At 34.5% G+C, this 18,958-nt stretch overlaps 1 protein-coding gene across 1 annotated transcript in view; it reads right to left on the minus strand.

Annotated features, from left to right (window-relative positions):
• LOC149422300 (tRNA dimethylallyltransferase) overlaps positions 1-18,958 on the minus strand; it is a 528,940-nt gene that overhangs the window by 13,667 nt on the left and 496,315 nt on the right. Inside the window, exon 5 of the mRNA XM_089633711.1 lies at positions 4,211-4,326. Within this exon, the coding sequence (XP_089489837.1) occupies positions 4,211-4,326 (116 nt within the window). The remainder of the gene's footprint in view (positions 1-4,210; positions 4,327-18,958) is intronic.

Consider the following 18,958-nt stretch of genomic DNA (forward strand, 5'->3'; position numbering starts at 1 on the left):
TCCCGATTGGGTAGAACCGACATTTATTTCTTATATTAACTGCTGTAATTTTATCTAATTTCACAGAAATGCGAATATGTCCATGTGCGTATGAGTGATTACCACCAAAAGTTAATTGAATGCATTGTCATCTACAACGAGTCTATTTGCCGAGTTTCAGCTCGATCGAACGTCGGGAAGTGGGTTAATTTCCACATCCAAAATTTGCATTCAATTATTCACGAAAACAAAAGTGATCGGAAATCGGAATGCCAATGCTGACTTCGGGCGGTATTTACGTACAAAAGTGTTGCTTTCATTTTATCCTTTACACACCCGCAGTACTAGTTAGTGAAACACATGAAAGGGTATTGATTGTTATAAGCCCTAGCTAGTTAGAGGATTACGAAAGAATCCATAAAATAAAAAAAAACCTCTTCACAGTCTAGACTTTCAGGTGTCATATTTTTAAAACTTTTATTCTTATTGGATGAGGAAATTTAAAGATTTCTTGAAATAAAGTAAAAATTCGTTTTTTCAATGCTGTTTTTCCGGAAGTATGGAAATTCCTTAAGGCCCCGTAGTAAGCGTTCAGAGATGATTCGCAAGGGAGATACGTAAATATGAATGGTGATATCTCACCAAAGCGGCGCTATACAATTTTCCAATAAATTAAAATAATTAATTAGGGAGAGCGCTAATATTAAAAAACGATAATAATAAAGCGAAAATGGTGAAAATATATAATAAAATACGACACGTTTGAAATGGAGCAAAAATCTCTCAACAAATGCTTTAGTTGCATTTAAAGACATTCTGTGAATCTTTTCATGCCTATAACATATTAAATAACAGAACAAAACGTGTTTTTGATGCGATTTTTTTCTATCATGGGAATTTCATGTAATTGACGATCGGCATAATAAATGTATAGATATTTATCTTCAAAATTAACACATATATTTTTTGGAACTTAAATACTTAAAAAGAGTTAAGGAGAAACATTTTATAAATCGGTAGAAATTAGGTATGCGAGGGCTTAAGATTGAAAGTGGAAATGAAAAGAAAAGTTTTTATGGCTTTTCTTTTGAAGACCCACTAAAATAGTTCAGAATGCAAAGGTTAATTGATATTTATTATGTTTCCAAGAACACAAATAAATAAATCTGATGTTTCATATTTCAGTGGCGCTCGAGCGTAGATTAAAAGTTAAACTCGACCAGCAGGTAATTGAACGCGAAGATCTTTGAGCGGTAAATATTCAAAATGGTGGCGTAATCCATTTTGAAAGTGGATGGCGGATGGCGGGAAGGGAAATGATCCGTAAGCGGTGCAGGTCCGCTTCCGGGAAGGCGCGCGCTGCGGCTAAATAATGAACTAATCAACGGACGGGAACGCGCCTTTGCTCAAATAATGTCACATCCGTCCTGCCTCCTAACTGCTAAATGATAAACAAACGTCTTCCATAAGGATGACCGCAAAACTAAAAAGTTTAGATCTTGTGCAACAATACTTTTTTTAAAATTAAATTTTTAAACTTTTTTTTTAATTAATCACGGCAAATTATAATTATAGGATTTTTGAAGCTGAATATTTATATAATACTCGTCTTATAATATTAAACAAATATTGTAATTTTTTGAAATATTTTTTTTTTTACAAATTAAAGGTAAGATCAGAAATGTACCATTTTAATGAACACCGTTAGTTAAATAAAAAAAATCACGAAATCTGTCAAAAGTTTAAGGTGTCACATTTTAAATATAGAATAATTATAAAAAAAATTAAATAATGTTCTCATTAAAAAATATTAAATGTTCTTATTCAAAAATCTGTTAATGAAAAAATAAGAAAACACACAGATTTAGGAAATGAAATAAAAAGAATTTGGCATTCTCAGACCATAAAAATATTACCATTTGTTATTTCGGCTACTGGCATTATACCTAGCTCTCTCATTAAAAATTTAGGCGTATTAGATTTATCAAAAAATTTATATGTAAAGATGCAAAAGTCGGTTATTTTGAATACATGTAGGATAACAAAAGATTTTTTAAATATTTATGTTGAGGGATCAGTAGGATTTATAGGTCCAGTTAGGAGTTCTACCGAGCCAAACCCTCTGATATGAAAATGTCTGGAGTCGGTGAATTATTTTCCCATTTGATCTCTGGTGAGTTGACATGTTGTTCTTGTATTGTTTTGTATTTATTTTGCTTATATAATGCACTTACATAATGTTGATTGACTAGATGATCATTTGTGGAAAAGTGTGTGGAAGGGTTTGGTTTTTCCTATGGTGAAGATTTAACCCGGACAATAAAATCGGAAGTTTAAAAAAAAAATTAGAAAACTTCTTTATCCACTTGAAAAACAAGCTCATATTTTAAAAATGAAACTTAAATTAAAAGCGATTTGAGACATTTCACGCACAGACAATCGAAATTAGTATTTTTAATGTTTACATGACAAAACAGAACAATGAAGCAAAGTGAATAAAATTAACAACAAACGAACACCCTATTTTTGTCACGTTCTGTTTTGCCACTGTACTGTTTTATCCGGTTACACTTAGTGTCAATACAATTCCATCTCTAGGCATGTTGCCTCAGACGTCCCCATCTTCTTCCGTTCATTTGCAAAGCATATTATATGCTCCTGACTCTTGACATTCCTTTCTACGTCCATCTGCTCAACTTGTCCAAACAATCCCAATTGGCTGTCTTAAAAAGAAAAGATCTTCCTAGTTGGAAGCGTGCTATAAAAAATTACCTATTTTTTTTCGTAAATTGCTACGTTTTTACCGTGGAAGCATTCCGGAATAAAAAATTTTGTAACGCAAAATCGTTGAAAAAAAACTCTACCAGTTCCTGGCTAATCACCAACCTTCATATTATTATGTAGGTAGGTACTACTCGATGTTAAAATTAATTAAACTTTGAAAATATCACGCATCCTACCATGTTTAACCACATAGACTTGCAGATGGAAAAAAATACTATCCCGGTGCTATTAAAACATATAAGTATAAGTATCGATTATTTCATTACATACACCCTTATCTGGCTATATCTTATCACCTTCCCTCTAATTTAATGCAATATAAATCTTTAAAAAAGTCTGCTTTTGGGTATTCTTCGTACAAATAGAAGTATGTATATATTTTTTGTTTGGTTAGAAGTTTTCTTAAAGTTCAGTGACATATATCACGAATCAATTCGAAATATTACGCTGAATCGATTCATCGCGTCCTTTAACATTTATTGCAAAGTAAGTTTTAATGATTACGGTTTTATTTTAAGAAATCTTTTTAGGTAGAATAGTGGTTGAAATATGAAATATAAATAGTTAGGTAAAATAGTGGTTGAAATATGAAATATAAAAAGTTAGGTAGAATAGTGGTTGAAATATAAAATATAAATAAACCACGATGTTAAGATTAAAAAAAAAAACAATGAGGTGAATTCGATAAAAAATATATAGGTACTACTTAATAAAAATTCTATGAAAACGATATACATATTCTCTACCACACCTATAAAATTAAACCAAATCTTAAATGGCTTGTTTACTTGAATAAAAATAAATATATTTATATAGCCTTGATTTTTCATTGTTGCTAAGTATTATTTTTCTTTCTTTATTTTATAATACATAAAATAACATAATTATTTCTTTTGTATCAAATACTTGATGAGAACAATTTGTAAATGGATTGATGGCTATCTTATTTTTTTATTTTATTCAAATGTACTATTTTGTTTTACTACTCTGTTAAATGTTCCAAAAATAAATAGATAAATAAATAAATATTCCCACAACAAAAATAATGAATCATATAAATAAATGAATTAATTTCGACATAAAAGATGACCTGGTGAATTAGTTTGAACTGATTCAACAGTTCCGTGAATCAATTCATGTACATAAAATAAGTATTTATTAATAAAATTAGCATTCTTTGCATTTGAATTTAAGCTGTAATTAATTTATAAAAAGTATGTTTGGATGAATAATAATAAAAAATTAAATTAGTATTTTATTTGTAATGTTTTTGTAATTGTAATTTGTAATGTTTAATTAATGTTGTATTTTCTGTAGTTAGGTTGTAATGCGCCCTTAAAAACGGCATATCTGATCAAATAGTTATTATTAGTACATATTTGTTGGTCTTAATTAATAATTTCTCATTGTTTTAAATAGGTTAAAAAAAATAAGGTATTTTACTTACTGTCCATCAATGACCCTTTGCTTATTGTACTTGTCATGAAAATCAGTCAATTCTTGAAGGAGACCCTCCTTCATCATTTTATCTACACGTTCTGTCAACCTGGCATCTAGGATATCCTGGAAATATATAAACAAGAATATTAAGTAAATATAATGAAATTTCACTAGAATATATCTGACAAGATGAAATGAGACTAACTATTGCAGGCATTCTCATTCAAAGGCTGAAAAATTTTTACATTATATTTTTAAACCTCGTTATTATTCCATCACCTTTCCACATCTCCAAATAATAAAATTTAAAAAAAGAAAGACAAACATTCTCAAGCTAGTAATAACATAATATTTTACGCTTATCATTACTCCGCATACTGAACTTCTACCGACATACTTCCCTTGAACACTAAGTTGTTAATCTCTTGAAAAAGTTATTTTGTAGATAATCTCTATTCAGATGCTGCGTTGAAAAAGTAATTTTATGAAATCCCTCTATATGAAAATTATAAAAAGTTAGTTTTGTTATTTTATTTTTATTAATTGCATGCAAAATAATTTTTTTTCCTAATTATTCTACTAGTTCATAGGGTGAGCTCCACGAGCTCGTGTTTATGGGAGGAGTATGTATATACAAAAATAACTAATGTTTAAAAGGTGATGAGCTATCACATGAATTTTTGGACACCGTACCCATATACAAATTAATAAAAAAAATTTACAATGAGTCAGCAACTATTTTTAAAAACGCATATCAAATATCTAATACCAAAAATGCACGGAATATTGTGTCGTCAGAGATGCCTATCTTAATGCAGTGCATAAGTAAGATAGATATTATCACGTCTTGGTCCGTGTAAGGCTTTCAAGTAATTATTTTGTAAATACGTCCGGAGGTTCTGTAATATTCAGTAATGCACAACTCGCAGTTCATTTATTGATAGTATTAATTTAATTAATTTACTGGACCATTTGTATAGCGCCGCTTTTGTGAGATATCACCTCAGGGGCGCTTTACAGTTGATGAAGGTATTACAAAAAAAATATATTACAAAAAAAACGTAAAAGTGAAGTTAAGTAAAATGAAGAACAAGAACAGGTGACATGAAGATAGAAAATGGAGAGTCTGCAGCAAGAATCTTAGGTGGTGGAGAAACTGGACCAGCTGCTGCAGCGACAGAGTCCACCGCGTCCACCAACAGTGCCACTACGAGGTTCGTCGGTTCCATGCTAACTCAACACAGTGACTATTCAATACACTTTTAAAAAGTGATATAAAGTCATTAAAAACGACGATTTTTTTTAACTTAACCCAACCTAATCTAAACTACTTAACCCAGTTAATAAAGTTTTTGTTTCACCACTTTCCATGACTTTTTAAAGATGTGATGAATTATCATTTTGATGATTTATCTGGTCACCCGATTTTATACCTTTGTCTCAGACTTAGAGGGCTCGCGTATCGCAGGCTTTCACAAACAAAAATCTTGAACAAAAAACAAAGTGAATATAACGTATGTTTGTCAACTGAAACAAAAACTTAAAGATTATATATTTTTTGTTTGACTAAGGATTGAAGCTTCCTCCCAGGGACTTGGACAACTGAGCCAAATCCCGATTGGGTAGTACCGACATTTATTTCGTATATTAACTGCTCTATTGCCATCCGATTTCCGAGAAATATCCATGATTGCCAACAAGTTAATAAATTACATTGTCATCGACAACGAGTCTATCTAACGTATCGGGCCGCTCGCAAGATCGTGACGTAGCTCGAAGCCTAGTTGGAGTCCAAAAGGAACGTATCGCTTTTACTTTTTACTAGGTATATTATAATTTATAATTAATATTTTTTTAAATTTAAATCACAATTAATATTCTCTTTATACGTTTATAGATTTTTTTATCATTCCAAAATTTTTATTTTATTTTATTATATAATAAATTTATTCAAACGCCACTAATCTTTGACACTTAAAAAAATTAATAAAAATCAGGGTTATCACTCGAAAATTGAGAAAAAAGTCATAGAATATAAATTATTTACAAAAAATATAAACCCTTACAACCTATAATATCATAAATTTATTTTACTGACGTTTCTTCTTTTTCCTCTTTTCACGAGTTAAATATCTTATACACTTTATGCCTTCATCAACATTATTTCATATGAAATTTGTTTATTTTTTCATCTGATATACATATAATCATCAACTAGAAATGTATATTACCTATTATATACCTACCGTTAAGCATCTTTATGGTAAGTAAGTTACATATCATATTTTATAAATGTATTTTTAATCATTGTATTGAGTACAGGATACTGTTGGCTTTTTATCTACATTTATTATATTCTTAAATTCTATGTTGTATTAAGTTGATGATATACACGCTCATAAGAGCTGTTTATAATTTACACAATTCTCATTTAGAACTTTTCAACTTGAAATATTATACTTTACTAATTATACCTACCTATAAGCATTTACTGTACCTCATCTATCTTAAGTCAGTTACTTGATAGATAAGGTAATTTTTTTTTATACAAAAGTTTAGATATACATAATATTACGTATTTCCTTATAACCTCAAAACTTTACTCTAACTCTAAACCAATCACAACTCTGAACAACGCCGAGTACACGTCAGCTTTTGAAGATAATTTTTGGTACATCTTTCCACGCATATACTTTGAATACATCACCATTACATACTTTTAACTACTGTTGAATTTGGCAGCCACCTTTGGTCTGGAGCCCCAAAATAATTGAAAAAAAAAACTCTTGAATTTAGTTGACATTATTGGTTTGGTTGACTGTATTGGTATTCAAGTATAAATCTTTGTTCTATGGTTAGAAAAGTTATTTTTCCAGAGTCAGTACATAACATATCACATCTGCAACACTTACACCCTTTGCGGCTTGTGAACATTTAGAAAATAGATATATTCATTTATTAACGTCCTTTTTAGGAGCTTATATGTATGAATAGTAAAAAATACAGCATTTATTATACATAACTAAACTGCCTCACTAACAGTCGTTTGTATATAATATGATAATTTTAAAATATCCCCTAATTCGGTATAATTATTTCCCTCCACAAGTACCTACTCTGCGCAATGAGGAATACATATGGTAGTTAGTATCACTGAAATAAATCCCTCAAAAATAAATATAATGGCCATTCTGTTAAAAAAAGGTTATGCATCGCTACTATATTAACAGATAATTCCAGGCGATAGTTCAGGTGACTACCATCCCAAAAATGGTAAGGAATCGTGATTCGCAAAAACTCGGAAAGATACAATCGGATTTTTTAGATCTCTCTATATATGTAAGTTTTGCTTGTTAAATAGACAGTTTTTTTTACGAATTGGAAAAAAATCATAAAAAGTTCTTACCTAAGTTAAATTTATTCGCTCCTTATAATGCATTAATTTCTGATATCCAAAGTTTCAATAAAGTTATTGAGAGTCTTTAGTACATTAATAAAAGTATTTTATTTTGTTGACGAATACATTTTCTAAGACGATTTAAAACGTGCCATTTTCAATTTGCCGCCAAAACGACAAGTTCGTTTTTATTCGTGAGTTCGGCGGCAGTGACGTAGGTGACAGCAGTCTTACCAGAAATTGTCGTTTTCCATGTTATATTTCTATGTCAGAAATCAATAATTATTATGAATGAAAATATTAAAACTACATATTTTAGTACGATAATCATAATCAGAAAAAAACTTTTTTAAGTGAACTCGTTTTTAAAGATACACCCCATTTGGGAACCAGGTGTTAAGACACCAAAAAAATATATAAAAAAATGTTGATGCTCACACTTTGAAATGACGAATTTAAATAATAAAATAATTGTCGCGTCAGCTTTCGAGTTTACAGCGAAAGTGTTGATCGTTCTTAGATATTCACGTAAAGAACTATTATTTTTTATCTCGCAGGCTCTGTACGGTAATTACACAGATTTTTTAACAATAAATGTTCACGCCCAATGTGAAAAATAATAAGATTATCTTATTATGGCATCTCCAACAAATTATCAATTACACCAAACAGACTCGCCATGGTATTATGTATGGGAGAGGAGCTTAAATTATTATGGGAAAAGCTATAATATTATGGTGCTTTATGGGCTGTAACATTGGACTAATGCTTGATGATATAAAAAACAAAAACAAACATTTATACTACAATTATGTGCGTGTATAATGTGACAGGAATAATAATTTTTAATGGGATTCTAACGGATATGAAGAAAAGTTTGTTGGGATAATAAGTTACATTATTTCCTAGAGTTAAAAGCACGTAGCAGCAGGTGAAGGTACAGCAATGGAGGAAATGAATACATTTGGATCTCGATAATTACGGGATTATATTACCGAGAAGATTTTACTAGATGTATCAGCTGAATGAAGAAAAAACATAGGTTGGGTTAGGTTAGGTTTACAGCACCCTCGAGGTGATTTTTCACGAAAACGGCGCTACATAAATTAGCCAAATATTATTATTATATATATATAAATATGATGTGTGGTAGATGCCCTCGCTACAGCGCTGGTAAAAGACTTCCATTTAGAATCAAAACGCTGCTTTGAACATTAAATGGTATTATCGGTCTTTAGTGACCATACCAGATGCTAGATACTTCCTAACCTCCTCATTCATATCTCCTTCCCTTCCCGTCCCTGCACCCTTCAGGCACAGTCGTGTGAATAATATTAATACGGAAAAATTGGGTTGCCATTTTTCCGATGGATCCGGACAGACGGTACTCTTGTGCGGTTTTTAGATAAAAACAGCTCTAATAATAGTGAAGTGACCAATTTACCTTCTATTTACACATATAAGAATATCTATGGCGGTCACCGGGTGGGCGGACATTTGGACATCGATTTTTATACAAATCTACAGTTTTATTCCGAGATTATTTTTTATTTTTATTTATTTCTTAGTTAGTTACATTTTTTATATTATAATTATACTGGTCTTCCATTAAAAGCCTTAGCTTGTGGATGGAAGAAGAGTTAACATTTCACATATTATGTACAAATAAAGTCACGTGTACAGTTAATACAATGCAGTTGGTACAGTTAATACATTTCATATAATTACAATTACTATTTACTATAATCATGTATTTCAATATATATGTATGTGTAGGTAATATAGACACATGGCAATCAGACCCGTTAACTAAAATATGTAAACATATATATATGTATTCAGTAAGAAGAAAAACAAGTAAGATTTTTAGTGTGACATTCTCTAAAATACTTTTTGATGGAGTTCAACAATTGAATTTTGTTCCTAATGCTTCTGATTTCTATTGGTAGGTTATTGAAAAAGAATTTTCCTTGGTGAGTATAATGGTGTTGTGCAAAAGAAGTGTTTAATTTGGGGCACACAAATACATGTTTAAGTCTAGTACGATTTTCAGTTATGAATGCGTATTTATCTTTTTCTTTTATAATTTGTATAATTGAATTTTTTATAAATAAGTTTTTAAATGTTGGAACTTTGAATTCTTCGAATATGCTGTCAGTTGGGAAGTCTGGAGGTTTTTTTAGTATAATTTTTATTATTAGTTTTTGAACAATTTCTATGGGGGTCAGATTAGTTTTGTAAGCTGCTCCCCAACTGATAATGGCATACTGAAGAATAGACTGTACTAATGCGTAGTATATTGAGTATAGGTTTTTCGTTGATAAAAAGTTTCGTATCCGTAAGAATATATGAATTAACTTCCTAACTCTTTTTATTGTATGGTCGATGTGATCTTTCCATTTTAGGTTTTTATCTATGATTATTCCAAGATATGTAATTTTATCCGCTATTTTCAGAAGTGAACATTTTTGTTGGCAGTGATTAGTATCGTGTTGTGCGAGAGAATGATTATGTAAGAATATTTGAAGATTTGGAGGTACAATGTTAGTGTTAATTTCGAAAGGAATGACATATGTTTTATCACTATTTAACGACAAGAGGTTATTGTCAAACCATATTTTTAGATTATTTATGTCTTCTGTAGCTTTTAGATTAATTTTTTCCCAAGTTTTTTCTTTTATTATAAGGACTGTATCATCAGCGTAAGAGATAATTTGGCCATGCAATGGTTGAATAAATATGTCGTTTACATACAAAATGAACAATATTGGTCCAAGCACGGTGCCCTGTGGGATACCAAAATTTGATGTTTCTTGGTCGCTAGTTTGGTCATTTATTTTAACAAATTGTGCACGATTGTTCAAATAACTTTCTATCCATTGGACGGCTTTATCATTGATGTTATTTAATTTCAGTTTTTTGATAAGCTTTGCGTGTGAGATACTATCGAATGCTTTTCTTAGGTCTATGAATATTCCTGCGCATTTATTTCCTTCATCAAGTGCAGAGTATATAAATGATGTTACATTTGCTATTGCATCTTGTGTGCTTTTTGTTTTTAAGAATCCGAATTGATTGGAATGTAATATTTTATTGTTTTCTAGAAAATCAACAACCCTTTTTTTCACAATCTTTTCAAATATTTTTGCTATATTCGATATTATTTTATTTATTTATTTTATTATTTTATTATTTATTTATTCGAAATTTGGCACACTACACCTTTAAATTTAAAGAAAGTCATTTCTAAAAACAATATTTCTAAAAACCAACTCTATATCCTTATCAGGCCCCTTAAACCAGATTTTTGATGGTACACAATATTGACGTTCAAAATAAGAGGAAAATTACTGTCTATGTCTAAAAAATATATTTCGAAAAACTTTGTGTTTTGTGTTGTTTGTATTAACCGAGAAAACTAACCTAATAGTGTAGTTTTCAACTACTTTAAGTAAGACATAAGAAAAAACTTCATAAATAAAATAAAATATTTAGTTTGCTTTTAATTTTTAAATTTTTACTGACTTAAACATATTTTTCTTAAACACTTTGTAACTTTTTACTAACTTAAACATATTTCTCTTGAACACTTTACAAGTTTTTCAGTTCCTAGAAAAATATATTAAATTGTTTTTGAAGATAATACCTATACATTTGTAGAGCCGAAACGGAAATTATATTAAATTTTCTGGAAAGAAAAAATCGCAAAGTATGCTTAGAAAATTATTAAAAACAAATTTCATTCTGTTATACGATATAACGTATCATAGGTATAAAAAAAATTACGGTGTTCCTTTAAATGCAACTTAGGCATTTGTCGAGAAATTATTGCTCTATTTTAAACGATTCGTGTTTTGATATATATTTTCATAATTTTGGCTTAATTATTAAAGTTTTTTTTTAATATATTAGCACACTCTCTATTATATTTGTATTTAAATATCTCCCTTTTAAAATATCTCTTTCTTGAATGCTTACTACGGAGACTTAAGGCGCGTTTTAAATCAGCAAAACTTTGATTTGAACAGCAAGACAAAAGCTTGATTATAAAACCAAGTCTGTTAGACTGAAACGGTTCGATTAATCGATTGGCAGCATCAAAAACAGCTGACCTCCAAGTATGTCGATTATGTCTCATCGGAGAAGCGAATTCCCCCATTCCTCAGAGGCATAGGTATTTATCTAGTTATGTGGCAGATAGACCTACGTTGATTTAAGTCAATGGGAGATGGATGGAATTCATTTGCACCTAGTTCCAGAAATTCATACCCTTAGTGTAAACATTCTCTTAGATTTTTTCTCAAACAAGATTCTAATAACGGAAGTTTGCTCAAGGCTCACATTTTAATTAATTCCCAAGAATTAGTAAAAATATAATATTTTTTAGACTGATACACTTCAAACATTTAACGTAAAACGGCTTTAAATATTTTACGGTATAAATTAGACGTAAGCACCAGATTTTAGTTTTCTAGACGATCAGTTTAGTTTTCCCGAGGTATTCAGTTAGAAACATCTGAGATTTTAGTAATATCCGAATTGATTAAAGTAAACCCCGCGGAAAGAAAATTCTAGGCCTGCCAGGGCAAATTCGACCGTAGGTCCATCCAATACGCCGGGCCACGCGACGAATATTTTTGTACACGACTTCTTCACTTACGTCGTTTAGATTCCGACTTTATTTTGGAGAATTGTGTCGTCGTAACTTCTCCGGCTTCACAACAGTGGATAGTTGAAACTCTTGTGCGGTATTACTTAACAAAAAAATACCGGGAAGTGTAAGTAATAGTACTTAATACATACTATAAGTAAATACCTCAGGAGTAATTAGTAAATACTCGTACTTAATGTGTGTGTGGCGATGCGTAATATTACGATTACAAGTTTTCTTAACAACAACCTGCTTCTGGCCTGATTCTTAAAGTAAATAAAAAAATAAAATTAATAATTATTATTATAAAATAAGGATTAAATAATAACTGTGTAGGTGTACGTACGTATAGATAATTTTCACCGTTCATCGAATATCGATTGGATGGGGTATAATGAATATCGGGACGAGATGGATGGTTTTCAATTTAAACCTGTGTTCTTCTACCCAGAATTTTTGTGTTTTTTAAAATTAGACAATCAAAAATAACACGCAGTAAACTATGATAATAAAATCTAAAATATACAATACACCTAAAATTCTCGTTTACACGGCGAAACTTCAGGAGTAAATTTAAAGAATGAGTTTTTTTTCATCAACCAATAAAAAGATAACACAATTTTCAGCGTTCAATTTAAAAAGAGTTCTGTTATGAATGTCAATCATTATTATGCATACTAACATCTGGGTAATAACCCCCACCTTTAGTCTCATAAAGACCCATGTTCACTCGTCCCTCTTCTCAAAAAGACTCCCCACGCGGCATCCTCAAAGATGACATAGGCCTTGAGGGAAATTATTTTTCTCAAGGCCTTCCGTGTATCAATGAATGTAAAAAAACATATGAAATATACGGGGGTAAACAACTCAGTGAGGCCCACATTATAAAATAATGTTTAAAAAAATTGGACTAAATTGTCCGCAGATAATTTTTTATCATTGGAAGTATCTAGTTTCTCTAATCCGCGATATAGTTCTTTTATAGTTTTGTGAAGATGTGTGTGCCTGGGTATGTAGCACGGTTGATAACATGTAGTCATTCCCGAGCACGACTGCAAATGACTGCAGTGAACTGTTGTTTGTTCGTTGGCAATCTGCAGCCATGTTCAGGAACGATGAAAAAATACCGAAATTTTCAATAAAACCTTTATTAATCGACCGCGCTAGATACCCTGAAGAACTAGAGCTGAGAAGAAAAAAGAGTTATTTTTGGAATCAGTGTATCAAAAATATCCTATATCAGTTATTACTAAATATTTTCCGGCATCATTTTTTGTGTTATTTTTGTTGATCTGAGAATCAATCATCTCCCCGAAGTTTCGTGGTATATGAGCGTGAAATACGGTGTAATTTACACGAGTAATCTTATTTTATCTTAATTTAGAAAAAATATTATTTTTGAAAAAAAAAAATACATTTAATCTCTTGAATGATTATGGAGAATTTGCGTTACCTACTTCCTGGTCATAAAAAATAATAATTTTCAAGTCAACATTATAATGACTATGTAATTTATTATGAGCATAAAAAACAAGAATAAAAATTACAATTTTTAGGGGATGGAAACGAGATACGACCCATAAAGCATTTTAAATTAAGTATTATGGAAAAAACGTGAACGGGAAATAAAACCTTGTTCTTAACTCTTCAAGCTAATTTGTTCGCTTTTGGGAACAATTCGTATGGTCTCATAGAAATCATTGTATCTCCCTTACTCATGGTGAGAAATATTATCTAAACGGTGTTAGAAAGAGAAAATACCATGCTTTATATTTAAATATTGAAGTTTACAAAAGCATAATTAAAATGTGCACCTTTATGAAACCAACGGTTCTGAATGCAATTTGAAAAAAATGATGAATCTTTTTAATTTTGTAATTTTTTTACTAATTATTTTTATATGAAACCACAAAAATTGAGGTGACAGTAACTTTTGTAATATATTTGTCTAATAAAATGTATCTTTTTATTATTTTTTAATTTCAACTTTAATATGTTGTAAGGCTGAAGGTAGTACGGAGGGGAAGGAGATGGGGAAGAGGAAGATGGGGAGTACCTGTCTATTCAGATCTGGTGTACCAAACACGGCCAAAGCCATTTCAAGCAATGTTTCAATTCTGAATGGTGGTTTTACAGCGGGGTTAAACAAAGAGTATCTTCCATTCTGGAACCACTCTGCCGCAAATATACTATATATTATTTTATGGGAGAAATTTGTGAAATAACACAAATTAATCAAATAAAATTTACTTGCGCACGCTGGGATTTGAACCCGCAGCTTGCTTGTCGAGAGCTTTACCCCTCGACCACAGAGACCGTCATGGAAGAATTGTTACTTTTGTCTATAAATCCAAATTTACAGATTATATAATACTATTTTGTGTATTTTTGCAACCCGGTTCAATCCATGACTCAATTAGAAATCGAGATCACTCACAAAAATTCTACACAACTTCTTGCGTAAGCAACATTTCAACAAAACGATAGTAACCTAATTAATTATAAATTCAAACAGTGTAGCACTTATCGGCGGGTTTTTATAACATTACCTTAATGGGTGACTTATGATAAATCCTTTACCGCAGTACATAGTCGCTGCGAGGGTTCAACACTCTCGTGCGCAGCGGACCGAGAAAAGAAACATCGCGAGTAGGTACTTATGTAGTTATATCATGCTAGAAAAAAGTAAGCTACATCTTCTGCTCCCGCCGAGCAGCCCGTCTAGATCTCATGCCCGTCTAGCAGAGTTGATTCTAGTTACAGCCTGGTATTGCAATCACAAGTTAGTGTAAACGATAGTCCGTCTGGTAGTTACTATCTGTAAGATAAGTCAATAGCTGTAGATTTCACTAGAACACTTTCGATAAGATACGAAACTATTTTACCACCCCAGCCAGGAGCACTCCTGTCCCGATGCGACCGGTACACCAGGGAGCACTGATTTATTAGAGGAAAATGGACTAAATTGAGAACTAAAAGAAGAAGGAAGTCACATCATGATGGAAGTCAAGTACAAAATAACTAAAATGATAATAAATCAGGGAGAGATTAATTAAATACTAGGTAATATAAACAAGCCGCAACTCTTAGATTCGAATAACCTTTGCTATAATCGACATTATATATATAATCGAAAATATTTGCTATAATCGACAGCGAAAAAAAACTATTGTATTACTGAAGATATTTTTATCTACCGGAAACTTTATAATTTGTTTATTACAATACTGGACATTATAAACTTTCCCAAACTATGCATTTCATTTTTAAGTAGGCTGAAAGAAAATTTTATGATTACATTTGACAAGTTTCTTAATTTGGTAGGCGGGAATGGGTACCGCCGCCCTGGGAACCATTTATTGGATGACCAACACCTCTGCCACAGGTCACCCCAAGTGGTTCGCTACGTTTGGTGACTTAGCAGGGGTGCCCGGGTTCATGGGTTAAGGTTTGCCCAGGTCTTGGTGGCGGGTGCGTCGGCCCACCTTCTGCGTGGCGGGCCGGTTGGGAGATGCTGGTTGAGGGAGACCCTTTACAACCGGTTACCGCTGTCCGGGCCGCTCGATAGTACAGGGGCCCGACCCTCAGGCTCACGACTAAGGGTGGGCTGCCCCATCAGCGAGTGAAAAAACCCTGCCACTGCTGTTGTGCCGGTTCGTGACCGGAGGGGACCCAGCAGCAGCGTTTGGGGCGCATTGGATGCCCTCTCCAGCCGGACTCTCCCAGCCTATCGCCTAGCACCGCAGTGAGTGGGCTGGAACCAAACGCTCATCACTCCTGGACAGCCTGATCCCCAGATTCCTACCCACCCCTCATACCTTTCCATTCCAGACCTTCCTTTCCCCTCATACCCTTAAAAAAGAAAATATTAAAATCATGAATATACAAAAAACCAAACTTAACATCATTACAGCGGCGAGTAGCAGGCGTCCCCGGTGCGGGCCAAAACTGTTGGTAAATTTTGCCAACATTCGCGGCCTGCACACAAATTTAAATTCCGTCCATCACCATCTCTTGTCCCAACGTCCCAACCTTCTTTTCCTATCCGAAACTCAGATAGCCGAGCCGCCAGACTCCTCCTATCTGGACTGCCCGGGCTTTACCCTCGCAAGCAAATTTCGACTCAAAGGAGGAGTCTGCCTCTATAGTCGAGCTGACGTCAACTGTGTACGACTATTGAGTCTGGAAAATTCCAGATTCGACGTAATGTGGGTGCGCGTCAATCTTGCCAGTACGGCAAGATTCTACGCATGTTTATACCGCTCACCGAACCAAAGCGAATCAGACACTTCCGAGCTCTTCAAACATTTGAGCGATACTATTGATGATCTCTTGCCCCGCTACCCTTCGGCCGAGTTTGTTGTTCTGGGGGACTTCAATGTTCATAACGAACCATGGTTGAAGTTCTCAGGCCCAACGGACTCGGCTGGCCGACAGGCGGAATCCTTTGCCATTTGCTACGGATTAGAGCAATTAGTTCAGGAGCCTACAAGGGTTCCTGATGTCCAGACTCACCGCTCCAATCTGTTAGACCTATTCTTAACTACTGTGCCACACGGTTATAAGATTGACGTCACAGCGCCTCTGGGATCATCTGACCACTGCCTAGTGACGACATCAAGCTTCAGACCAACCAATGAGAGACTGAGGAGAAAAGTGTGGCACTATAGGTCAGCAGATTGGTTCGGTATGCGGGCCCATTTCAACGCTTTTCCGTGGTCAGCTGTTTGTTTTCGGACTTCGGACCCTTCAAGATGTGCCCAGGAGATTGGTGAAGTCATCAAATCGGCGATGGATGGCTTCATTCAATCGACTACTAAAGAAACTGGTGTGGGCTCAAAGCCGTGGTTCAGTCGACAATGCTCCGAAGCAGTTCGACGAAAAAACGCGGCTTACCGAGCCTACAACACATCTCGAACGCCCGAAAGCAGATCAGCATACAACAAATCGGCAAAGGAATGCAAGAGAATCATTAATAGGTCAAAATTCGAACACGACCTGCAGACCAGCAAAAAGCTGGCTGCCTGCCCGCATGGCAGCAGAGCATTCTGGTCGCTTGCGGGCTCAATAGGTCGAAATTTTTGCAAACCCAGTTTGCCACCTCTTACCAGACCTGACGGCTCACTAGCAAACACCGCCACCGAAAAGGCTAACTTATTAGGGAAAATGTTTGCGGAAAACTCGACCCTCGACGACGGGGGTGCTGTTCCGCCGTCGGTTCCTCACTGCGGCTTCTATATGAAAAAGCTGAGGATCCGGCATCGGGATGTACTCCACGTCATACGGGGGCTCGATGTTAACAAAGCTAGTGGACCTGATGGAATACCTGCCCTGGTATTGCAGAGGTGTGCTGCGGAAATAGTTCCGGTTTTGACAAAGCTCTTCAAAATGTCCCTGAAGTGTGGCACTGTGCCCTCTGGTTGGAAAAAAGCGGTAATTCACCCTATTCCCAAGAAAGGTGACCGCTCCAACCCGGCCAACTACCGCCCCATAGCGATCACATCAGTTCTGTCCAAAGTGATGGAACGTGTGATCAACGACAAACTGCTCACATACCTCGAGAAGAACAAAATTATCAACGACCGTCAATACGGATTCCGGCGGAACCGCTCGTGCGGTGATCTTCTCGCGTATGTGACGCATGTTTGGGGGCGGTGCCTGGAACGTCACGGTGAGACCCAAACGGTCGCACTAGACATATCCAAGGCCTTTGACCGGGTCTGGCACCGAGGACTTGTCAACAAATTGCATTCTTACGGACTTCCCGCATCCCTGTGTACGTGGATTGCTAACTTTTTAAGGGATAGGTCGATTCAGGCGGTTGCTGACGGTTTCACCTCTTCCTCGCACTCCATAAATGCTGGCGTCCCACAGGGATCGGTTCTGTCTCCGACTTTGTTTTTGTTGCACATCAATGACCTTTTGACATGTGCACCGATTCATTGTTACGCGGATGACAGTACAGTTCATGATAGCTTTTTGTTTGATAAGCCCCCAAAGGGCACACAAACTCCAACGGCTCGGAGGGCTTTGAAGCAGAGAATGGACGGTTATCTCGAGAGTATTTCCTCCTGGGGTAAAAATAATCTCGTCGAATTTAATGTTTCAAAGACCCAATCCTGTCTGATTACGTCTAAAAGGGATCCAAATGATAATCTAGTCTCCTTCAACGGAAGCAATCTTCCGAACAGGCCTTCCATTGATATGCTTGGTGTAACTATAAGTGACCAGCTCAGGTACGGGGGCTCCATCGAAGCCACAGTAAAGTTGGCCTCTCAGAAGCTGGGCGTACTGTACAGGGCCCGCAGATACTTTAATAGTACACAACTGCTCACCCTGTACAAATCGCAAGTGCGCCCTACGGTCGAATTTGGCAGCCATCTCTGGTCTGGAGCCCCTAAATACCTGAAAAAAACCCTTGACTCTGTGCAGAAACGGGCGGTCCGTTTGATAGATTCCCCAATCTTAACAAACGGACTGCAATCTTTAGAGCACAGGCGTCAGGTAGGTATGCTGTCCTTGTTCTATCGGTATTACAATGGAAGATGCTCTGAGGAACTAGCGTCATTGATCCCTTCGGCACCGGTGCGTAGTCGGGATACACGCCAAACGCGCGCCCAACATTTGTACACAGTTGACACTTGTCACATGAGAACGGGTCGCTTCTACGATTCGTTCTTAAGTTCAACAGCTCGGCTGTGGAACGA

This window comes from Hesperophylax consimilis, chromosome 7 (genome assembly GCF_061612785.1).
Source record: "Hesperophylax consimilis isolate HC1 chromosome 7, BYU_Hcon_1.0, whole genome shotgun sequence".
In the NCBI taxonomy this organism is placed as follows: domain Eukaryota; kingdom Metazoa; phylum Arthropoda; class Insecta; order Trichoptera; family Limnephilidae; genus Hesperophylax; species Hesperophylax consimilis.